The sequence below is a fragment of the Tachysurus vachellii genome, chromosome 12 (genome assembly GCF_030014155.1).
Source record: "Tachysurus vachellii isolate PV-2020 chromosome 12, HZAU_Pvac_v1, whole genome shotgun sequence".
In the NCBI taxonomy this organism is placed as follows: domain Eukaryota; kingdom Metazoa; phylum Chordata; class Actinopteri; order Siluriformes; family Bagridae; genus Tachysurus; species Tachysurus vachellii.
In genome coordinates, this window is record NC_083471.1 from 15975574 (window position 1) to 16001731 (window position 26158).

Here is a 26158-nt window from a genome sequence, read left to right on the forward strand (position 1 = left end):
GGAATAAAATTTTGGATGCATGTAGTGTCAGTCTCAGTATAATTTGGTGTTCTCTAGCAGTGCATGTTTCACAGGTCCGTTGTGGCCCTTTGGCCCTCTCTGTCATTGAATTAAAGTAAAGCAGCAGATTCATTTTTGCTTTCCTTCTGAAACACTACTTCTCCTGATTGATTGTAATGGAAGCATTTTCTACCTTTTAATTGACCTTTGTAAAAGTGGACTGTTCTACAATTTAGAGACTGATCTTTTACAGTATAACTTTACACTACTGGAATTTGTTCAGGGAGTGACACACAAATATTCCACTAAAATGTTGAGATTTATAGTAGGGGTGACACAAATGAGTAAAATTTTTCACAGAGGAAGAATTGATAGAGAATGAAAACTACATATTTAAATTTTTTTAATATTTTTTTAATAATTGTGATTTTCTTAATAATTGTGAATAATTGTGTGACTGTTGGTAATTCGTATTTTTATCGAGCATTGAAAATATAACCCCACTTCAATATGACACTGGATGTAAATTACATAATGAATTTCCTTTGGTCTGTATCATCCTTGCTGTAATCAAGGCTGTGCGTGAGTGTGTGTGTGTGTGTGTGTGTGTGTGTGTGTGTGTGTGTGTGTGTGTTTGTTTGTATGAGGAGGTTAAAGCCTGTGAGTCAACCAAAAGGAAAAGAGCTCCCCAACATGTTGCTTGTTTTGATGATTATGGTATGTCTGGAGCACACTTTTGAGGGCTGCATAACAAAATGATTTGACATTGCTTTCTGATTGTTGAAGAATGGATGTACTGAACATTGTGCATAAATAGAATAACTATGAATTATTATCTTGAATTATGTTGTCCTATCTGTTTACCTAACGGCAGTTTTATCTGTGTGACATATCTGTGTATAAACAACAGAGCAAAGATACATTATAAAATCAAATACTTACTAAGCTCATAAACAGGTTAGAATTTTTAGTTAATTTAGAATTTAATCTTGTAATCGACAAATATTGCACCTTACTGAAGCATTTATGAAGTCAGTTTTGTCTTGCAAGAAATACATATCTTTCCAGAGTGCTGTGTATTTGTCTTTTCACCACAGTATTAAGATGGATGACCCCGAGATTTGTGTTTTCCATCGTTAACTTCATGTGACTGGACCCCAAACTTTTACAAGCTGTGTCTGAATTGGAGCCATGTACCTTGTAAACCACATGGTCTCTACATTGTTTTTGCTTTATTTTTGGGAGAAAGACATCTTCACTATAAAGTCTGATTGGCTCATAAAAGCACCTGTTACTAGAAGTGAGATGAATAAGAGAGGATCTGCTTACAGGTTCTTCCCACAAATAAATACAAGTACACACAGACACAAGCATGCATGCGTATGAATGTGCACATAGCCTGCAGTGTTTAAAAGTGTGGTGAGGATAGCTGATCCCTGGGGACAGCGGGATTTCCTCTTGTTAAATAGCAATAATTAAATAGGCCTTTAGCGTGCCATTGTGAACAGAGTTGATTAATTTGTCTGAGAAGTTTGAGGAGCTCCTTTCATGCAGAACTAAAGAGGGAGAGTAGGGGAGGGGAACTCTTTCCTGCTGTGGCCACACTATACACACATTGCACATTTATCATTATTCTGTGGATTTACAGTATTACTATCCACTTCTGTAGCTATCTTGATTGGAGTATGTTGAAATTAATATTTATAATAATTTTAAACTTTGATATTCAGGATTTTCTCACTCCCATGCTGTCTGATGTGATTTACAGTATGGATGCCCATGTGTTGCATTTCATTATCATATTTATGATCTGCTCTCATGTGATAATGTTAATACACCTGCAAATATGTTTGAACATGGGCAAAACTTTGTACATGCAATTGGCAGAGTCAAAAGATTATGGCATGCCAACATACCTCAGGAAGCTGCACACAAATCCCCATGAAATACACCTGTAGCTATAGGCATTTTATAGGCGTTACTGAATAATACATGTGTGTTAATATATCACATGCATTTAATATATGGTAAATATACATGCTTCAACATAGCAGGCTGAGAGAAGGAAATGCAGCTTTCTTATTGTAATGAAACAACTGTTAAATTAAAGGAATAGTTAAACATGTTTTAAAATCTTTTAATCGCCATTGATTAGATATGTAGAGTATAAAACATTATCAGATTATTTTGATACATTTCTACTGTATAAGAAACTGTATTAAAGGTTTTTAGTCATTATAAAATTTTATCTCTACATATATATATATATATATATATATATATATATATATATATATATATATATATTTTATTTTATTTTATTTTTTTTAAACATGCAACAATATAACAATTACTAAGGAGAGGTTTTTGTAGGTTAGTAAAGACAGGAGTTAATGTAGTTTTATCATTTTTTATGTAGTTAAAACATTGGACTACTGGAGCAAAACAATAAATTGCTAAATAAAAATATAATTCACGTTATATTTCTCCTGCATGATTAATCAAAATAAGCCACTTCTGTTACTTCTGTTGCCACAAAAATTCTTCCCACTAACAAAATAGTTTAAACTCTTAAAGAACACATTATATAGATTTAGAGAAACCTTGTGAAAGCCTTCACAAAAATACATTAAAAAAAAAAAATAGCTCTTTCTTTCACTTGTTCTGTAGCTGAATTTTCATCATCCTGCTAAACTCGCTGACCCATTTTGTACCATTCTGTATAGATAGCAAAATATTTTTATAGAAAATAACGAAATTCCTGAAATAATTATGAGGAATCATTATCATCTTTTCTTCACAGACATGTCCCTCAGGCAGGTTAGTTTTCACAGCCTGTTTTTTAATGTCATTTGCTAAAGACCCCCATGAAACTTTGTTTTATTGGCTATTTTTGGCCTCACTGGCTGTTTAGACAGGCCTGAAAAATATCTAAACTTAATAAATATCTTTTTTTTTATCGCTCTGTTTTCATCTAAAATTCAGGTAATAACTGCAGGCAAGAACTGCAGAAGAGACACTGCAATGTATTTGTGAGACAGACAAAAGCAGAGTCTAATTCTTAAACAATTGTATAATTATATTATTTATATTATATAGCACAACTAAGTGATCATTTGAACAAATTCATAAAAAAGATATTAACATCATCTTAGATGGAAGCAAGCCCAGTAAATGGTCCAAAATTCGATAGCAGTTAAAGCATGATTGTGTCTGGCACTAAAACATAGAGATGGAAACCTGTTATCTTTGACAGTATGTACAAGAAGTTTTTTTTCAATGTTGTTTTCCAATATCCCAATGTCAGAATACGGGGCCTCGGAAATACGGGACCTGATTATTCATCAGTTTTTCTTTTTCTTTAGTAAAAGTGGGTTTATGTGAGTACAATATGGAAATGACTGAATATGAGAGAGTTTATTCAACACTGAAGGTGTTAATTCAACACTGGGGATTTTGCAGTTAATATACCACCAGAAGTTCAATTTTGTCCAGCTTGTCATTGCATGTGCTGGCTTGTAACACCATCATCACAAATACAAAGCAATTTTCTCCTCCACACAAAGTACCTGGCATGTGTATTCCAGTGTATTCCAACACTGTGTATTCCAGGATTCAAATTACATTTAACTGTTTTCTACATAGTATACCTTAAAGCTGCACGAATGGGATCTGGATAAAGAATAAACATTATGCAAATTTTTTTGGCAACATTTCACATTGTTTAAAATGCCACAGGCACCCATGACTGAGAATGAGTTCATCGTAGGACAAAGGTCTGAAGCTTAAGAAAGGGAAACAGATCCTCATCTTTATCTTTAAAAAAAATGCTTGGTCCCATAAAGAATAATTTAACCATGACCACTAGAAACACTACACATTAAGAATAGTCAGAATACTTCAGACTACCCATGATGTTATGCTAATGAAACAGTATTTGCTCGGTCTTTGTATTGAACTGGACAACAGCTTTTTTTAAGATAGGAATGAGGTACTGGCATTTTTTTTGAATGGCAGTTTTGGGGGTGGGGGGTGGGGTAATAGCATAAGAAGGATGGTTGGAAGTGGGGGTTGAGCATGGCTTTTCTATATTTTGCTCAAGCATTTTTCAAAAGGGGAAATGTTTTGAGAAGAATTGAGGGGGCCTCCTGTAAGAAACTCACAGGAACATGAAGTGCTGATACAAAACACTATACATCTTTGCAGATATTAATTAATTCAGTAATGGGAGCCATTAATCAAATGAAACAAATATTTCTTCAGCAAAGTAGATTTCTAGTATTCTAGTATCATTACTAGTCCACAGCTATGATTAAATTGTGTGCTAAATGAAAGTTTAATACAGGTGGTATTACATTGCATTACACCTCTATTATGTACAGCATATGTAGTTACTCAAAATGTAAGAATTATAAAATAAATGAACAAAAGTATGAAGCTAGACAATTTAAGAGGTCAGCATGCAGCAGAGCTTAAATGGTAGTAATTGGTACAAACTGGGCAAGAGGTTATTCTTATAGTCTTTGCAGATATGAATTACCCACTGATGGGATATCATGCCACATAACCTATAGAAAAGCAAAGCAGAAATTATCAACAAGGCCATCTATGACTAGGACTGCAAAAAAAGATTAATCTAATTTCATTATCTCTAACCATGTAGTAAATTAAATTCTAAAATATCTTAAAGGAGCTGGGGTCATATTCATCCTGAAGACACAATGCATTCCTAACTAGACAAGGCCCGTGACCTTTGACATCAGAGCTAGCCTTAGACTATTGCTCAAATTTTATTCCAAATACAAGCTCCCAGAATCTTACTTCATGTAATATAAGTAATAGAAGAGTAAGATTCATGAATAAGAGTTGAATAAGAGTCATGATTACGTTGGTTTAAAACTCATACACAATTCAGTCATTTTGTTTTCATGAACAGAGCTTTATTTAGAAACGATACAAAATTCACACAGTCCAAAACGAGAAGCAAAATATTAATCCAACGGTTAGGTTAAAAATCTTTTGATAAAATAATAACATAACTGATTAAGGCCAAAGGGGCAAGTGAGCAATAAGGCCAACTAACAGTAAATATGAGGGATGCAACCAATTTTTAATACATTATTCAGAATGAACATTTAATACAGATATAAAAATAGATGGCAAACTTTATTTAAAGAAAGCTTGCCAAAAAGGTTCACTTTTATCCTGCACGATGCAACAAAAAGTCTCAGGATCTAGTGGTCAGATATTGCATTTGTATAACAAACAAAGAACCCGTTGGATAATATGAATTATGTGATATAGATGAGCTTCAGGTACTGTCTATGTTTTCAGGGGAATAGGGGTTGAGTTACGACTTCATAAAATTAAAGAAAAGAAAACCAACTTTAGCTTTAGGACATACTTTTACAGATAAAGATAATGGCATGTATTATTAACCATATGGTCATAAATATGTGGATAATTGTCAATCAGTCTGGACAATTTTCACTAGATTTTGTTGTGTGGCTGTGGGTTATTTTCGCTCAAATGTCCATTAGTGAATTCAGGCACTGATGTTGGGCAAGAAAGCCTGGTGCACAGTCAGCTATGTGTTATAGCTAATGAAAAGGAATGAATGAATAAATGAATGAATGAATGAATGAATGAATGAATGAATGAATGAATATGACTAATAGACAAGGTCAGAGGGAAAAGGCTCAGGAGAGTAAAGGCTGAGGATCTTGGGAAGAGAAGTCGCACATTTGGATTATTTTTTTTAAATTTAACTTAAACTAAAAATGAATACCTGCTGATTTGCTCAGGAAGTAATCAATATAAATATGAAGAAAGGAAAAAAAGGATCAACATTGTTCGTCCTGTTGATGTACCAGTCTTTATTATTATTATTTAAGTAAAATGATGCTTAAGGAATGACACATATTAACAGAAATTAGAGTCTTCAACACAGGCAGGGGTCCAAGCTGGATCAGTTCCAGACTGCTAGAAAGAGCTGTGAACTGTTGATTTAGGAACTGTAGCAATACAAGAATGTAGAGTCGAGGGTTCATAACAGGTCTGGAGCTGTTTTGAAACAATTCTTTATACGCCTGTTTACAGAATTTATGCACTGCAATCCTGATGAGTATTGCTTTGCTTTGTAAATTACAGTGAACTAACACAGGTCTTTATGAAATATTTCATTAAAAATAATATTCTGATACTTCAATATGGTAGCATAAATCTTAGAGTATTTTATTTAAAAAATTCTCACAGCAGTTGCATGGTGATCAAATGTTTACCAGAAGAACCTGGGCTGAGGTTCCCAAAAGCAATGGTAAAGTATAACATGAACACTGGTTGATCTTACCCTGTTTAATACATCTCGTTGTAACTGTCCCATTATGCATATGTCAGGGCCTACTTGGATGTGAAGGAGTTGAAAGAGACATTGCACCTGGATGGCTCTACACACCTTAACATATTTTTTGCAAATTCCACTGATGAAGACCTAGCAGGCGAAGCCACATGGCCTTGGGATAAAGACGCCTTAACACATTTAGGTAAATAATAGTTCCAGTTTGTTACTATATGTGATGTAGATGCAATTCCATTAAGCTATGCTTGTGGTGGTTGCATTATCCTTTTTTTTGTCTCTTTTTGAGGTGGGATTGTGCTGAATCCCTTGTTCTATGGAACATTTGGCCACACACATACCATGATCCATGAGATTGGCCACAGCCTTGGACTGTACCATGTCTTCAGAGGGATTTCTGAAATCGAGTCATGCAATGATGCCTGTCTGGAGACAGAACCATCATTAGAGACTGGGGACCTGTGTGCTGATACAAACCCCACACCGAAGTATAAATACTGCAGAGACCCGGAACGTGGAAACGACACATGTGGCCAGCGGCTCTTCAAGCACACACCATTCAGAAATTATATGAGTTATGCAGGTGAGAATGAATGAATGAATGACATAAATAAAACTGTTTGCACACATATACTTATATTCTTTGGGATTACCCCACCAACTCCTCTACAACTGCTCAGGTAGGGTGAACGATTCAGTTTAATTATGTGATGTTGCAAGATCTGTGAGCTATAGATTTTCGGTTTGTTTGATTTCTTGTCATGCAATGTGAACCCCTCTGTCAATACTAGCATGAGTCCCTTGCTAGAAAGAAAATCTATTTTTTTTAATTCAATATGCAAATATCATTGTTAGCTTGATATGAAAAACAGTTCATGAACGTCAGTAAATATATACCCTTCGAATGAAATGATCTTTCATGGAAGTCAGGCTCAATTATGAGAACTGTGTGATAGACTAAACAAATGTTGTTTGCAAATTTAGCCAAAAATAAGGAACCTCAGAAAGCCTGGTTAGAAGTGGCTAGAAAGTAGTTAAGACTTATCTTGCACATCTCTCAAAAAGCTCACTATCTTTGTAGTTGCTTTTATGTTGTGATTTTATTGTCACTTACAGTACAAATGTCATAAACATTTCAGTGTCTGAATTCTTTTTTGTTTGTTTGTTTTCTGAAGATGATTCTTGCACAAATTCCTTTACAATGAACCAGGTGGCTCGGATGCATTGCTATTTAGATCTGATCTACCAGTCCTGGAGGACTGAGAGTAAGCCAGCCCCGGTTCCTCTAGCTCCTCGACTGATGGAGCAAGGGGAAGACTCCCTCACCGTGGAGTGGTTCCCTGCACTTACTGGTCATTACTTTGACAGGTGAAAATGAAAGAAAAAAGATTTTTGTCTTTAAATCTGCTTTGTTTTGAAAAATCTTATAGATTTTTCAAAACAGACTGCTCCATCAAATGTCTATCTGTTGTCCACATGTATACAAGTTTCCCTATATGTATGACTAAACATAAAATGACTTTGAGGTGATAGTAGTGGATCTTTTGCTGTGTCTAAGTTGCAATTCTTGGCTGTTTGTTGGTTTCCTAGAGAAGTGGGATCTTTATGTGACAGATGCACTGAAGGCAGAGTGTTCCTGCAGTACGCCTCAAATTCATCCTCCCCAAAACCCTGTGCTCCATCAGGACACTGGAGCCCACGTGAGGCAGAGGGTAAGAGTAGGCGTGCTGTCTGACAGCACAGTTTTTACAAAGCATTCTCAAAAAAAAAACACACCTGTTGTTTACATCTGTGAAATAGTGTGTTTAGTGTATTTAAGTTGAATTTATTCAATTCCGTATTGCTACTTGTAGCAGCGCCACAAAAGTATCATCATACAGTGAAATAAGGAACAGAAACATGCTAATACTACATGCTAATAATCATTCAAATATGAAATGTTGGAAGAGAGGTCCAATACATGCACCCATGCTATTTTATTAGGTGAACCAGTATAAAACAAAAGACAACAAACATTTCATATACAATTCTACTTTTGAATCAGTTGATTGATGCCAAAAATGTAACAATAGCTAATGGATTGAAAATGTTATTTTTTTTATATATTATCTATTAGTAGTATGTACAGTGCAGTCAGAAAGTATTCAGACCCCCTTTACTTTTTTCAGTTTTGTTATGTTTTTTCCTCATTAATCTACACTCAGTACCCCACAATGACAAAGTGAAAACAGAATTCTAAAAGTGTCTGTAAATTAATTATAAAGTAAAAATGGTATTTGTATTTGTATTTGGTCCCTTTACTCAGTACTTAGTTGAAGCATTTTTTCAGCAATTACAACACACTTTTTAGACCTGGATTGGGGGATTTTCTGCAATTCTTTGCAAATCTTCTCAAGCTCGGTAAGGTTGGATGGGGACAGTTGGTAGACAGCCATTTCCAGGTCTCTCCAGAAATGTTCAAGGTTCTAGTCAGGGCTGTTGCTGGACCACTCTAGGACATTCACAGAGTTGTCCCTAAACCACTTTTGTTTTGTCTTGGCTGTGTGCTTAGGGTTGTTGTCATGTTTGGAAGATGAACCTTCAGCCCAGTCTGAGGTCCTGAGCCTGAGGAACAGGTATTATTGAGGAAATCTTTGTACTTGTACCGATGCTGCCACAACCATGCTTTACTGTTGGGCAAGTGATGAGCGGTGCCTGGTTTCCTCCAGAGAACGTTTAGAATTGAGGCCAAACTGTTCAATTTTGGTTTCATCAAACCAGAGAATCTTGTTCATTACAGACTGAGAGTTCTTCAGGTGCTTTTTTTTGCAAACTCTAAGCAGGCTTTCATGTGTTTTGCACTGAGCTGAGACATCTGTCTTGCCACTCTGTATAAAACCCAGATTGGTGGATGGCTGCAGTAATTGTCTTTCTGAAACTCTACAACCACACAGGATCTCTGAAGCTCAGTCAGAGTGACTTGGTTCTAGCCCCTGTCTTCCAATTGCTCAGTTTGGCCAGACTCTTGCAAGAGTCTTGGTTTGCTATTTTTTGGAGGCCCCTGTGCAATTGGGAATCTTTAGTGCACCAGATTTTGTAGCCTTGTCTCTAAGCTCTGTTGGCAGTTCCCCAGTGATCTCATGGCTTGATTTTTGCTCCGATATGCATTGTGAGCTTTAAGACCTTCTATAAAGAGATGTGTTTCACTTTCTAAATCATGTTCAATCAATTTAATTTACCATAGGTGGACTCCAAACAAGGTGCAGAAACATCTTAACAATGATCAAGTGAATAGGGAGGCATTTGAGCTAAACTTCAAGTGTTGCTTCAAAGGGTCTAAATACTTATGTATGTGTGACATTTCCGTTCTTAGACCTTTTTAAACCTTTCTGGAATTCTGTTTTCAATTTATCATTATGTGATACTGAATGTAGTTTAATGAGAAAAAAATGAAGGGGGTCTGAAAACTAAATGTGCTGTATGTCAGTTAGTCAGGAGGTTAGTTAGCTAATTAATGTCAGCTAGCATTGATCTCACTGCGAATTCCATATGTGATCTGTACAAGGTCACAAGCTTTTATTGACAATTTCGTGACAGATAAACCCATGGCCCACCAACTCTAATTATTCATGAGGTCTTCAAGAGCCAAGATCAGTGCTAGTGCTAACATTAATAAGAGCTAACACAACTTGAATGACTGTGACTTTAAGCTATATCTTTAGATTGCGAAGTTTTATTTTCTGTTGATAGTTTTTATTGATTGAAAAATCTTATAATCGTATGTGTCATTCAAATATTCTGTTGAACATTGCATATTGCACCTTGCAGTTAGACAAAAGAGCCCAGTATCAGGTAAAACAGGAAGGAAGGAAACTGGCTAAAATGTGTGGAAAATCTTAGCTTCATGGGTTGTCACAAAATTTGATTTTCTCATGAGTTTATTTTAAGAGATGAAAATATAGACATAAATATATAAAAGAATTAGTCCACAGAGCATTCTGATATGAATGAAAACGTTCTTCATCACTGAGAGTGACTCATGTTTTCCTCGACTGTATTAATTATTTTGAGCTTGAAATTTAACCTTTGACCTGACATTGCACAAAAACATGTTCTATGCCAAAAATATTGTCCTTAATTCACTTTCCTTTGCTGGACGTTATCAGTCTGTTTTGTAAATTATCACATAATGTTTTTATAGAATAAAGGGTGTTTCTGGGTCTGTATACATTTAGTAGGAAAACCTGGAATGACACTTTCCTCCTCTCTAATGTTTCCACAAAATGTGAAACCCTAGTGAAAAAGAGTTAAAGCTGAATGCTAAAAACAAATCAGCTTGCCTGCATTTCCTTGGGCTGCAGGTTTTTCTGTTTAATTACTTTATCACTCAGTTTGGGTTGCTTTAAAAAAAATTGGTGACTCAGGTTTGTGGTGGGGGAAGGCCATAAGGGCAAACTTGTATCCTGCAAAGCCATGTTGGCACTACAGTGGCTACACTCAGTCAGCTGGGAAAGGCATGCCCAGGCTTGCCACTGCCACAACATTTAAATTAATTTCTCTCTGTGCTTGGAACACTTCCCTGGTGTACTCCATAGCCTGTGTGATCTTTCCACTGTTTATAACTGGATACAAACCTTCCTTTGACAACCTGCAGCTGCCTACAAGCATTGCCCCTCCACAAAATCTTAGAAAATCACCTTCCCTGAGGACTCTCTAATGCATGCTCTCTTTCTTCTTCCATATAAACTAAACAAACGTTTATATTACTATTCCGTCATACACCTCTCCACTAGCACAGAGTGTCCTCACTTGCTTCCTGAGTCAAAATGATGGAACAAGCAGTATTACAGCATTACCATTATCGAGTTGCAGAAATTCTAGAAAAGAACAGCAAGGGCACAAAAAAAGTATGGGATTGAGATACTGTGCCAGAGGAAAGATTTTGAGATTTTCGATATTCAAATTGCCCTGTGGTCAGTGGAGTTCATGAGAAGGATTTTGCAGCAAATTAGGTGATTGTGAGAAACCCAAAACTGAGGAATTTGAAGAATCCATGGTGTCTCTGACTCTTTTCTCACTCAGCAGTCTGTGAGACTCCTGATCTACCCAGAAAAACCACCATATCTGATTCTTTACACCATTTTAACTAACAACAACAATCCAGTGACCCAGGCTGGCAAGAGATTTTCACTACTTTAACCACTTACTATTGTGGCCAATTTCTCACATGTTATACTCATTAAGCATACATGAAGTTTTATATGTAAGATTTCAGCCACACTGCATAAAATCATTGATATTTGATGTGCTTTTTTTACCTGCAAGATGTGAAGAACTTGTTGATTCCTAGACATAATTTAAAAGGTTGTAAGGGTAACTGTTACATGGATATGCTTGAAGATTTAAGATTCTCGTACAAGCCTAAAGATGCTCTTGCGTAAGATATAGGTTGCTTTTGAATAGGATGCAGGATGTATGTGATGTTGCAAGATTCTGAATTTTTCATATTTGGAAGATGATCTGCTATGGATTTTTAACAGACTAAAAAACTCAATTACCTTAGCTCCATATCTGTTTACATTTGTAACCATATACATCACTAAACATCCTGAAACTTGGCAAGCTAAAAAGTTTTTTATAGAATGTTACTCCCTCTACAAAAAGGTTACCATTGCTTTTATCCCAACCTCTAATAATGAAGTGATTGTGAGCATTAGATCTTTCACTGCTATGGGTTCCATTGATCTTTTCCTCTCATTCCTCAGTGGGGCCTCTCTGCAAACTTTCCCTCTCTTTGCACCCTTCCCCTTTAGACGCCTCATAATGGCCTCTTGACAGCTCCTGAAAGAATAACTGGGCTGAGGCCCAAAATTGCCCAAAAGACCTCCTGCTGTCTTACTAAAGGACATCATTTGCTTCCTCTCAGTTAGTTTGTTTTTCAGATTTCCTGATTTTCTTCACCACACACTATTCTAATCTAGTTGTATGGTGAATAGGAAGATGTTGGAAAATACAGTATCCTGGATAAGATCGCAAAAAGAGTGCTGACTAGATGTAAACAAAAATAAGAATTTGTTGTAATATGTGGTAACCACAAATTCACACATTGTCAGAAAAGCTAAAATATGCTGGAATAGGGAATTACTACAACAACTTACATGCATCTAATCAGAGCAATCAATTTATAATGTGATTCACAAGAAAAAGATATGTTAGTATTGATTATCCATTTAATAGCTAAAGGAATTTTGGTGTGGTTAAAATGAATATTGTCTTAAAATGGAAGAAGACAAAAATATATATATAATAATAATTTTTATTCATAGCTGGGTTGTGACAAATTATTTGCCCTTTGCAATATTTGCAGAATCTATGGCATCTAAAGGTATCTAAGGTAACTCATTCAGTTAATCTGACAATGTGTGCTATCCAACTGTGTCCTACAGGTTCACCGGATGTGGAGCAGGTGTGTGAACCCAGTGTCCGTACCTGGAGTCCCCATGCTGGCCTTGACTCCAGCAGTGTGGGCTCTGCCTTGTGCCCTCCACAAGGCTGCATGCTCCAACTGAACTTCACCTACCCACTTGTGCCAGATTCACTCACTGTCTGGGTCACATTCTTTTCAGCAGAAGAGAGTGACATGGCAGCCATCAACAATATTCTGCTACTAACACTGAGTAGCAACAATGTGTCTCTGGGTCCACAGAGCATCTTCTGTGACATGCCACTTACACTTAATCTTTCTGTGGATGAGGAAGTGTATGGCATTCAGTTCTTCACTATGGATCAGCACCTGGAGATTGATGCCACAATGATAGCCTCCAAACCAGGGCATGTACTCTGTCAGCCATGCCAACCCCTGCAGTATAGGCTGACACGGAACCCGTCTTTCAGTCATGCACCTAATGGCGTGGTGCTCATGGAGCCCATGAGGAGATTTATAGACAGGTATGGATGGAAGATTTGGTAATTTCCAATTTACCTGCTAATGTAATATTATACAAAATGCATTAGTGCAAAATAATTTTTCCAAGCCACCTCAGTGGTGTCCATGCTATTCATGCCACACATTCTCACTACACATCCTAGGTCCCCTCTGTATGTGTGGGGTCTCCCAACTTGCCCTTTTGCCTCTATGATTGTGAGGGGGTTTAAGCCAGCTTAAAGAATTTCACAGCTACTCAAGTGTAACAACTATAGTCTATACAGAATGCGGAGGCAAGTTCAAAGCTCCCCCCCTCCCGTTTTTTGAGCCATAAAAAAATTACAGCCTAATAGAACACCCATTCTTTCTTTCTGGCAGATGTGTCTCATATTAACAATACAGAAATGAAGAGTTTAGTCATTCAGGAGGCAGGCATTGTCTTCGTTGTCTTTTTGTGTGCGGTTGTGGGTCGACTGTGTGTTTTTTTGTTTTTTTTTTCCTTCTGACACAGTGAATAATGGACCTTTCCCGGGGCCCAGGGCTACACCTCTGTTGGCAATCTACCAAAGCTGTACATTAACTTCACTAAAGATCCTCTTTGTTTCTGTAAACGTCAGTTGATGTGAACCTGGTGAACCCCTCTGTCCCTGTTTAGGCCAGACTATGTAAGGTCACTTCCAGTTTTTTCACTGTTTTTTTCCAGTTTTTTTTTTCATTTTTATTAAAAAATCCTTCAGTATTATCATACTGTGAATTCTTTTAGTTTAGAACTGAGATCTGCATGAGTGATGCAGATTAAAACTCACAACATGGGATTAAAATTGTTTTGTTCAGTGACCTTAATAGCCAGAGAGAAACTGTGTTTAGAGAAATATACAGGCGTTGTGCCCAAAATGCAATTAATGTTTTACAATTTAAAAAAATGTGCTTTACAAATCCCCGCACCAGACTTCATATTTCTGATCTTTGTCTGCAAGAGGCAAAAATGGCTAAGCATGTTTAATCCCCCTTCAGCTATATACAAAAAAAAGTGTTTATTAAGATTGGATGATAAAACTAGGGTTTAGATTAAGAAACCGGTACAGACACATTAGGCAAACAAATAGAGATGTCAGTACCCGAGCTTTTATCATCAGCTTTCCGACCTGCAGATGCACTATTAGTTCATGAGCAATAAGTTTAAATAATGTGTGCTTGTGTTGTTTGTGGTTGTAGATGTGGATGTAGATGCTTTAATGGACATCAAATATGTGAACTAGCATTACTGATTTGGTATTTGCAAAATGCACTGACAATTACACCAAGCTTACAATTTGTGGATACTGAGTAGCTAACTATCCAGAAGAATCTTCTGTTGTACTTCTGGTTAAAATGTGTCAAGCATTCTAATCTTTATTTTTCAGTGGTTATAGTACATATAATGCTCATTAATTGTGCACTAGATCCTATTGATATTTTACAGTGTTAAAAACTAGAAGTACACAAAAACTACATAATTTGACACAGAGTGTAGGGATGCCAGCTCCATAGTTTAATCCTGAGTTCAGGTTAATGTCTATGTGAAGATTAACCCGTTCTTCCTGTGTGCGTTTCTTGTGTGGGTTTCCTCAAGGTAGGCTGCTTGGTTACAATAAATTGCCAACAGGTGTGATTCACTGTGTGCATAGTTCCATTTAATAGACTGGCATCTGAGGTGAATTATCCTGCCTATACCCAAAGTTCCTATTATTTTAATCTGGATGCACTACAACTTTGACCAGGACAAAGTTTGGCCATGCTTTTAATAAGAAAGCATTGACTAGGATGAACTGTTTTAAGTCTGGTTCCTTTGACATATTCTTTCTAATCTCAGGACCTTTTTCCTTCCATCTCCTCTGGTTTGCTCAATAGGGAAAAATTAATAACATTTAGATTTAAATCTTGAATTTATATATTTCTGCAATGCTGTTTAATGACAATGTCCATTGTTAGAAGCACTAAACAAATAAAATTTAATACAATTGAAAGCAGTCGCATAAAATAAACGAATGATAACCATTTAATTATTGCTAAAAATGCTATCCCAATCATAAAAGCGGTATTACTATGTAATAAGATATTTGTGGTCCTAGTTTGGTGTGTGATTAACAAGTTTATGGAACCTTTATGCTAACAAGTTATTTTCGTTTAATCCTTTAGAACCAAATGATGAGCACCTAATGATCCATTTTTATTTCTGTGGCTAAATCTTTTTCTGACCAGTCAATTGTGCTGGTTCTTTTGTTCACGCTTGCTTACTTTCTGTGCTCCCACTCTCTTGTACTCTGTCCAAGTGGGTGGCCTGCCCTGGGCCTACACTTTTCCCTCTTTCATCATTGAGTTGACTACTGATCGTTTTCATGTTACTCAAGAAAACAAGAGATTTAAAATGTTCTTACTAGAGTGGCTAAAATTACTCAGCCATTTTGTCCACCAGGTGCAAACCTACTTTTGCCTATGAATGAATCCGTTAACAGCTCATTGTGTAATGAAGGCAGCCAAAATCAAAGCAACAAATAAATCCTGCATCTCTTAAGGATTTGTTGGTGGTGGAACAATACATCGGAACAGATATGGTAAATTGAGAGATTAACATCCACCTCAGATACACAACGTAAGATACATTATAGTCTTTATTCAGTGTCTGTCCACTATGTCCAGTGTATCACAGCAAGTCTAAAGATTACAACTTGTAGGCTGCTTGGTTTGGTAACTTTTCAAACCTTGTTAACCTTGTTAATGACTTTATTTGGCAAATCTTTAAGCAGATAACTGTTACTAGATATGGCAACTGAAAGTTATAGGAATGTATGTTTGGTTGTAAAAGCCTGACTGAGATGCACATGCAGACATTTATGTTCCCAACAACCAATCACAGGTTACACACTTTTTTGGGATTTGTTTTAAGCTAAATACACAGAGAAAATAATAGCAGGCAGTTATGTGTGTGTTGTTCTCAACACAGACATTATTTTTACATATTACTTATGCTTTTATAGAAAGGGTATTTGCATTATAAGCTATTTAGGATCGTTCTTTTGAAAATGAGATTCATTTTATCGATATATATATCGATTTTTATCGATTTTATAGATTAATTTATCTTTTTTATGGCATTTATGGCAGATGCTCTTATCCAATACAAATTAGAGATGTGTTTTGTGGTATCTATCAAAAATATCCTTATGCTATTTCAGTAGGTCAGGGAGTTTGAGTACATACAGTATAAAAATACAGTTGGGGAGATAAATAAAATATAAAAAAAACACAACAGGATTTTTTATTCATAATTGATGATCAACATGTTACTTTAATGCTTTGTGATGAAGTTGATCAGTTGAAGACAGCCCGTGACTCAGCTGTTCAGACAGCCAGGGGAAAGCCATTACACCTCCGCTAGGACAGAAGTTGGTGTGGTATTTTTGGCTACATAGGCACGCAACTGTAATTTAAATCCATTGCAGGTAGCCACAGAAAGACAGTGTAGGGATTGTAGCATAGCGGTGAAACAGTAGAAATTGTAGGAAGTTTATGTCGTGTAGCTGCATTCTGGATTGGATGAAGGAGTTGAATTATTTGCAGAAGCAAACCTGCCATAATCGAGCTGCAGTAGTCCAGTCCTGAAATGAAAAGACCCAGAGAGGCCTCTGGGTAGAGAATTTGTTGGATCCTCCCGAAACTGTAAGAAAGAAACCTGCATGACCAAGTAAGTTTAATGATGTGAGTCAAGAGGGACTGTTGGTTGTCCAGGACTGCCCCAAGATTGCATGATGTGCACTCTGATTGTTGTCCAAGGAGATCACAAGATTTTGACATGGAAATGCTTTTCGAGGGTTGTACAGTACCTCAGACTTGCACGGATTTATTTTCAGCTAATGAGCTGTCATTAGGATGAGATGTTATGGAAAAACCCATGTGAGAATACTTTGTGAGAGCAGGTATAGAGGACAGACCCATTCAAGATAATCCGTGACAAAAGTCTTGTCGCCTATCCAAGTTGTAGGAACAACAAATAATAACTTGACTTCTAGGCTTGTCACTTAACAAAAATAATGTACCGTACAGAACATAAAGTCATGGTGCTGTGGAAAAAGAATTAATATTGTGTATGACTCCCATGAGCTTGGAGGACTGCATCCATATGTCTCGGCAATGACTCAAATAACTTATTAATAAAGTCATCTGGAATGGCAAAGAAAGCATTCTTGCAGGACCCCCAGAGATCATCAAGATTCTTTGGTTCCATCTTCAATGCCTCCTCCTTCATCTTACCCCAGACATGCTCAATAATGTTCATGTCTGGTGACTGGGCTGGCCAATCCTCAAGCACATTGACCTTCTTTCAGGAACTTTGATGTGGAGGCTGAAGTATGAGAAGGAGCACCATCCTGCTGAAGAATTTGCCCTCTCCTGTGGTATGTAATGAGCAGCAAGAATGTCTTGATACCTTAGGCTGTTGATGTTGCCATCCACTCTGCAGATCTCTCACACGCCCCCATACGCCACCATGATTTTTCCTCCACCAAACTTGACTTTCCTCCACCAGTCTTCTGCAGTATTTGCGACGATTGGGATGCAGTTCAATAGATGATTCATCTGAAACATCAATTTCTGCCACTTTTCCACAGTCCATCCTTCCTACAAGCTGTGGGCCTTGGCAAATGCAACACGATTTTTTAGTTGTCTTCTGTTTAATGCTGGTTTCTGGTGACCAGTTGTTATGTAGCTCTGCTGCAGTCGGCTGGCCCTGGACTGTCGAACCAACAAACGGTCCTCTCGAACAGTTGTCTTACGGGGTCTGCCTGACCTGGGCCTGTCATGAACTTTACTGGTTTCTTCAAATCTTTTTCTTATCCTCTCTACTTGATGTTTAGATACATTAAAGATGTAGAAGGAGTCAAAAGACTTGGTCTTCAGGCTCTTCATGATCAGCACTTTGGTCTGTGGTTGAATCTTTGACATGCTGTCAGAGGTCAGGATGCATTTCAAATGAAGGTTGGGTGTGCTGAGGTTCTTCTTCTACACACCTGGGAATGTGTTATTTACAGTATTTCTCACAGGTGATGCTCTAATCTGTGATTGGTTGAATCCTTTAAAGGTGTGACAAGACTTTTGTCTAAGCAAAGTCTGACCTTTCTGCCCTAATTAAATAATTAAAAATAAAGGCATGATAAGATTTTATTTTGGAAAAATAAGCTTAATCTAGAGGCATTTGCCTTTCATATAAGCCACTTCTGATTCCAAATGATCAACTAGAAGTCAAGTTATTATTTGTTGTTCCTACAACTTGGATAGGCGACAAGACTTTTGTCAGGGAGTGTACTGTATACATGGATCCAGAACTGAACCTTGTGAGACATGGATCCCCTCCCTTTTACCTGGTATAACCATTGCTCTAGGTAAGAAGTAAAATGTTATCATGCTGTCTCACAAATTCCAGGACAGTCTTCTTATTAACTGCTAAAGGTTGCTGAAAGGTTGGCGAAGATGAGCAATGATGACAGTTTCTTGATTTGACAGAATGCTTCCCGATAAAGGCCACAACAGCAGTTTCTGTGGAGTGTGTTGCTTTGAAGAGAGACTGGTTAGGATATTAGGGGTTATTCAGGGTGAAAAAAGAGAGAGATTTATAAAGTTGGTTGCTTCAGTATAGTATAGATTATAGTGGAAAAGTCAAAAACTGACAAAAATGTGGCACCACAGAGAGGCAGGGAAGTGTTTTATTTGATGCATTTTTGGACATGGGATTAGATGGCATTCAGATGGATTCATGAATATATTAATGAATCAGTGCTTATCTTTTTACTTATGAACATTAAATTGCATAGTCTGTGAGAGAGAATATAGAAATATGACATTATTAAATTTAATGATTACATTTAAAAACAGGCAAAAGTTTTAGGTTAGTTCTGCATCTTATATCTTATCATAATTCTTATTCATAAATAATAAATAATTATGAAGACATTGCATTAGACCAATGCAGGATTAAGTCTATGAAAATCTGTGATAAGAAGTGAAGTGCTTTTTTTGCCACCATAATGTGTGAAGTCCAGCCGTTTCTTCAGGAGAAACAGAAAGTAAACTGCTTAGGCAACTGTTTACCAAAATTCAATTGCCAACATCATAAGAATTATAGTCTTATCAGGTTTCTGCTCTTCCTCACTGGTTTGCTATCTCCTTTTTTCTGTTTGTGTCTGTTTCATTTATATGTCCCTCTTTGATTCTATCTACTACACTATACTTCAATCATTACATTACAATCATTAGATGGCAATGTGCAAAACACCTGCACCAAACTAATCTGTTTCACTTAGCAAGATAGTGAAAATGCCAGAAGGGATTCTTATCTGTGTCCAACTAAACAGCTTTTTAATCATTTTAACTAGGTGTGGATTAGGCTGTATTCAATCATAAGAGATTTTGCTGCTCACATTGCTCTCATCTGTTTTTAGGCCTTGGAGGAGGCCGGACAGAGGCTGCAGGCATGCTGGTGAGATACAGATGTGCATGATCAGACAAAGATTTGTCACATTGACACCTAGATTTTACATCTTTCTCACACAGCAATGCCAGTTGAGTTTATAATTTAGAATGAGTTGGTGATTTAGAATAGTATTGAGAGAAGCAAGAGCATGCTATGGGACTCAACACCTTACTTCATTTAGAACAAATTTGTGTTTGCACATTCTCTCACTCATTCCATTATTCAACATAAATGATCACATATTAAAATTGCATTGTTAATGGCATAGTAGGTCCGTAATTCCTATCCCAAAGATTTGGCAAAAACAACTGTAATGTTATAATGTCAAACTAATTGAACATTAAGAAAAATATGACTCTTTACTTTACAAGTGTACATTAACAAATAGAGGTGATAAATCATGCTGTACAAATAATACCCATTTAACCGCGGTTGAAGTGGTGCCACATCATAAGAACATATTTAAAAATATAAATTCATTCAGAAAGATCACTGTATGTGTTCTTAAATCCAATATGGATATAATAAAAAAAATTACTTTTGGAGATATAGGGAATGGAGGGCAAGGAAATGGGTGTCACTTTATTGTCCCAACAAAATGGAACAAACAAACGGCAAGGTCAACCTCGTATGTGAGCTCTGAAGCCATGAATCACATTTCACTATATTGCACTTATTGTATGGCTATGTATTTATGGTTATATTAAATAGCTCTCAATATTTAGATTAATTACAGCTTGGTTGTAACTAGAGACTTTGTGGTTACTTTTTGCAAGTAGAATATTTAGTGAATTTTTAGCACCAATGTGTCAAAAAGTACAGTAAGAAGTAGCATTGCCTGTAGTCAAAGCAGCACTGCTTTCTCCATAGGGAAACAATGGTCTCACTGTTGCTAAGTGTGCCACTGATCATCTGTAGGCTGCCAAACAAAGTCTAGGTTCCTCCTCCATGCAGAACATTTCAAATTCTTTTATATTCTTATGTATGTATATGTGGGCTTCCCTTTTTAATACAGATGACAGGTTTAAATCTGGAGACTGAAGTCTCTTTACACAATGTTGATGTTGTCTTCCTGAAACCAACTATGGCCAAGCATTGACCGCTCAGGTACTGACCAAAAATATCCTGGTACATGAATATGATATTACTTCATGATATTGTCTCAAGACCCCTTTGACCACTAGATGTAAAACAGCTCCAAGGTTTTAATGATCCACTATTATATATTGCACAGTGTAAAACTTAAGCAAACCACCAGCCTCTAGGGATAGAAATTAAGAATACAGGATAAGTGAGTTCTCTCTCAAACTTCTTATGGTGTGTGGCCTGGCAGTTAATATTGATGTCATGGTCCATCCCAAATTCTGACAAAGAAGTTTGAAAAATAATGAAACCACCTAAAAGCTAAAACACAGGAAGGAGCTCTGACAGACCAGCATCTGTAGGGTGTACTTTCTTCTTATGCATTAATGGTCCTATGAGCTGCCTCTTAGTAAATCTATGTTAGGAACAGCCATATAAGTCACTATTACAACTGAATACATTTTAACTTGCGCCTGAGATGATTGAATTGCAAAAGTGCTGGTTTGCAATGCAAGATGCACTTGTAACCCACAAACTGTGTAACCACAATTGCATAACCTTGCCACCTGACATTGATGGCTAAATTGATGCTTACTCGATTCAACGAGCAAATGCTATTTCCTCTTGTCGTAAGTCAAGCCAGCATTCTACCTCAGGAGTCATTGTGGCTGTTAAGGATAGCAACAGAACGCTTTTAGCTTTGCTTCTGCCTGACCACAAAAAACATGTCTTAGAAAAACATAATGACATGACCACATGATCTTCTAACTTTTGCTTCTGGTATTGGCTGAGATTCCTGCATATGCACTTTTAACAGACCGTCCTCTGGCTCTCTTTGCTATTCCCACGTCACTGACCCTCTCTGACCTGTGCTTGAATGTTTTGGAAGTCTGCTCCTGAAGGGATGAAACAGGGTTACTGCTTCACGTTGTAGCTTCTAACAGTATATCTAACTGCAACATCTTCCTCAGTTTTCCAAACAATGTTTAAGCTGGAAGAAAGTTTGTGTTCTTTGAAGAGGCAACTTTCACACCAGCTTCTGTGCTGTTTATTATGTTAAAGTGAGACTGGTCAAGTGGCATGGGCTTCTGCTGAGTCCAGTGTGGTCTCTCTGATTATGACAGGCTCTTTACTCGCAGAAATACAGCTGGGCCTGGTTCAAGTCAAGACAAATCAAGAACCTTTAATTGTCATTCAACCATATTTAGCTGTTGCAGTACACAGTGAAATGAGGCAAAGTTTCTCCAGGATCATAGTGCTACATAGAACAAAGACAGAGCTAATAACTTAAGTAGTCCAAGCCACACTGTTTGCGAACAGTGCAGGACAAAAGACAGTGCAAACAAATAATGCAATACATAATATAAAAGACAATACACAAAAGCAGCACCGACCAGTGTACATACTGTATGTTCTACAGTATATGTGCAGAAATACTGAAATGAACACTTAATATTGTAGCAGCAGCTATATGAGGTATTAAAATGTATTGTGCAACAGCAAACGACTGAAATGTGCAAGACAGCATGTGCGAAGAGCAAAAACAGTGTGCAAAAACAGCATGTAAACAGTTTGATATGGGTGGTGCTGTATACATAGATGTATATTGGAAGAGTCTGTATTTGCTGTAGATCAATGCAGTCCATACAGCTGATTGTGTATGTGTGTGTATTGTGCTCAGTACAGTTTAGTTCAGTTATTGAGCAGTCTGATGGTTTGTAGAAAGAAACATAGTCTGGTCGTGAGGGCCTGAATGCTTTGGTACCTTTTACAGGACAGCAGAAGAGAAGGAGATAAGAAGTAAAGACACTGCTGGTCTTTCTTGGTGAGGGAGCTGGAGTTGTGACCAGGTCACAAACAGAGGATCCGTCAATGTTCAGTGGAGAGTGGTCACTCTGTGCTCTCCTGGCATCAAGAACAATTTCTTTATACATTTATACATTCTCTAAAAACATTTAGAGAGAGGCTGTTGGCTCTACACCAGACAGTTAGCTGTTGCACATCCTCTCTGTATGCTGACTTGTTCTTGCTGATGAGACCACAGTTGTTTCATTGCAGAACTTGACGTCAATCAGCAAGGTGAACAGCAGTGGGCTGAGCATGCAGCCCTGAGGGGCTCCAGTGCTCAGTGTGGTGTTGCTCGAGATGCTGTTCCCAATCCAGACTGACTAGGGTCTCCCAGTCAGGAAGTCTAGGATACAGTTGCAGATGGAGGTGTTCAGGCCCAGCAGGCTCAGTTTCTTAATCGGGTGTTCAGGGATGATTGTGTTGAATGCTGAACTAAAGTCTGTGAACAGCATTTGTACATAAGTGTCTTTATTCTCCAGATGGGTGAGGTCTAAATGAAAGGCCGTGGCAATGGCATCGTCCGTGGAGAGGTTTGGATGATACATGAGCTGCAGAGGGTCCAGTGAGGGTGGTAACAGTGTCTTGATGTGCCTTATGACGAGCTTCTCGAAGAACTTTATTCCAATAGGTGTAAGTGCGACTGGATGACAGTCATTGAGGCAGGACTCTGTAGACAACTTTGGCATGGGGACAATGGTGGTTGTCTTGAGGCAATTAGGAACAACAGTGCTGCTAAGGGAAATGTTGAAGATGTCAGTGAATACAATTGCTACCTTTTCTGCACATTCCCTGACACCCTGCCAGGAATGTTGTCTGGTCCAGCAGCCTTACATGGGTTAAGTCTATATAACCCACGCAAGTTCTCCTCACGTTGGCCATGGATAGACAGAATACCTGATCATTGGGCGGAGGGATGGTCTTCCTTGCTGCTACATTCTTCTGCAACTCAAACCAAGCGTAGAAATCCTTCAGTGCATCTGGGAAAGAGGTGTCACTATCACAGGCAGCTGAAGCTGTCTTGTAGTTCGTGATCACCTGTATGCCTTGCCACATGCGCCAGGTGTCTCTGCTGTCCTGGAAGTGGCTGTGGATTGTCTGGGCATGTGCACACTTTGCTTCTCTATTGGCTTGGGACAGTTTGGTCCTTGCTGTTCTAAGGGCCACCCTGACTAGACTTCAGCAGCACTAGACTTCAGCAGCACATGCACTTTAGCAGTCATCCACGGCTTCTAGTTGGAGCATGTGGTGATGCTCTTGGAGGTGGTCACGTTATCAATGCACTAACTGATGTAGCTTGTCACTGATGCCATGTACTCCTCCAAGTTGAAGGAATCACCATTGGTTGCAGCCTCCCTGAAGATGTTCCAGTCAGTGCACTCAAAGCAGTCCTGAAGAGCAGAGGTGGCTCCTGCTGGGCAGATTTTCAACTGCTTCAGAACTGGTTTAGATCTGTATGCTGGAATTAGCATAACAGATGTGGTCTAAGTAGCTGAGGTGGGGGCAGGGCTCCGCATGATACACGCCGGGAATGTTTGTGTAAACAAGATCCGGTGTGTTCTCCCTTCTTGTTGCAAAGACTGCATACTGATGGAATTCAGGGACCACTCATATAAGATTTGCATGATTGAAATCTCCAGCAATGATAAACAGTAAGTGGGGATGAACATTCTGCAGATCGCTAATAGCCCGAAAGTTCACATAGAGCCTCTTTAGCATTAGCGCTGGGGGAATTGTTCACTTTAACAATGAGAACTGTGATGAATTACCATGGTAAATAAAATGGCCTGCATCTAACAGTCACAAACTCCACTAACTATGAACAGTAGCTAGAAACAAGCTCAGAGTTCTTGCAACATTCCATGTTGATGTAAACACACACACCACCACTGCGAGCCTTACCACACAGAGCTGCATTTCTGTCTGCACGAAACAAGGTGAGCCCATCTAGCTGAAAGGCAGAGTCCAGAACTTTGTCGCTGAGCCACATCTCTGTAAAAACAAAGACGCAGCAGATTCTAAACTCTCGCAGTCCAGTTTATTATCCAGGGAGCAAACTTTTGAAAGTAGAATGGATGGGAGAGCTGGCTGGCTAGCGTTTTTGTTTTTAGCCTAGCACGGGTACCCACTGCTTTCGGCACCCTGTCCTGGTTACCGCTACCAGGTGACACCGAGGACTGGAGGCCTGGTCTCTGCAGCAAGCCGAGTTTGCGAAGCCTTTCCGACAAATCATTGTGCAATTTGGTTGTTGCACGATTTCTGTACTGTATTAACTTTTGGCTTTCATATACTTGCACACCGCTGTCTCTGGTGTACATGTACTAAGAATAGTGGGGCTAAAAAAGTAAATAGCAACATATTGTATCCGGAGTGGCTGCTGCGTGCTACTGCCAGCTATCTTGGTTCTTTGTGGACTTGAGGGTTTGTATTACAGGATAGTGTTGGGTTTTTCGATGCTTGTCTTTTAGACATTTTGTGTTGCTGTCCTTTAGTTTCATTCTGTTTTTAACACCTTCATTCAGATAAAACATGACAAATGTAAATTTTTGTGCATATTTGTGAGCCCTTGAGGGGAAATTATGTAAGGCATTTCACTTTTTAACATACTACAAATTTTCTGAAAGTAGAATAGGATGTTAACAAAGACTATTTAACTTTATGTACTCTTACTCCTAATATTTTTTTAACACATATTATCTTTGTTGAGATCATACATGTCCTTAGTCTCCTGTTTTTATTGTCTTTTAATGCAGTCCATTAACTTTTCTTTTTTCAGCATATTTGTCTTTACACTGGATGATCTACACTGAAGGCAGTCACTAAATCACACTTAACCTTATGTGTATCTGAATGCAACTTGCAGCATATAGGTGCTGGTTTTAACCAGCATATTGACATTGGGTTAAGAGACCATGCAGAGTGTACAGTGGCACATGCAGACTCAGAATGGCACTGCACTATGGATCTAGCCAGAATGCTGCATATAGTAAAACTGTTGAGTAGTATTGTGCTACAGGTCGCTTATAATATTATACAAGCAGGCTGCATTTTGCCAGTGGGCCTGAGTTTGTCACCTGAGTTTTAAATGTACTTTGCACATTTTACTTTTTTTTTTTTTATATTGTACAATGAACCTTATTTTCAATATATGAGGTACATTGTTCAGTAATAAACAAAAACTAACCATATATATCAGAGATATCAACCATGATATGTAGCATGAACTGCTTGAACAGGAAGTGAATAAATTTAAAGGGCCCAAAGAGCTGGATCTCTTGTAACATTTTGAATATTTCTCTGCAGGGACATAGAGTCTGGTGAGACGTACACCTACCATGTCCTGACTGTTTCCAAGACAGCAGAAAGTGAACCATCTCCTGCTCTCATACATCAGCTGGGCTCACCATACTGTGGAGATGGACTCATCCAACAGTAAGTTTCAGTAATAAACACTTCTATATAATGA

General features: G+C 37.8%; 1 protein-coding gene across 1 annotated transcript in view; it reads left to right on the forward strand.

Moving 5' to 3' along the window:
• The window catches only part of pappab (pregnancy-associated plasma protein A, pappalysin 1b), a 57308-nt gene that overhangs the window by 6473 nt on the left and 24677 nt on the right, over nucleotides 1–26158 (forward strand). The window contains exons 3-8 of the mRNA XM_060883244.1: nucleotides 6397–6542; nucleotides 6645–6938; nucleotides 7531–7723; nucleotides 7946–8067; nucleotides 12781–13282; nucleotides 25996–26124. Coding sequence (XP_060739227.1) covers nucleotides 6397–6542; nucleotides 6645–6938; nucleotides 7531–7723; nucleotides 7946–8067; nucleotides 12781–13282; nucleotides 25996–26124 — 1386 coding nt within the window. The remainder of the gene's footprint in view (nucleotides 1–6396; nucleotides 6543–6644; nucleotides 6939–7530; nucleotides 7724–7945; nucleotides 8068–12780; nucleotides 13283–25995; nucleotides 26125–26158) is intronic.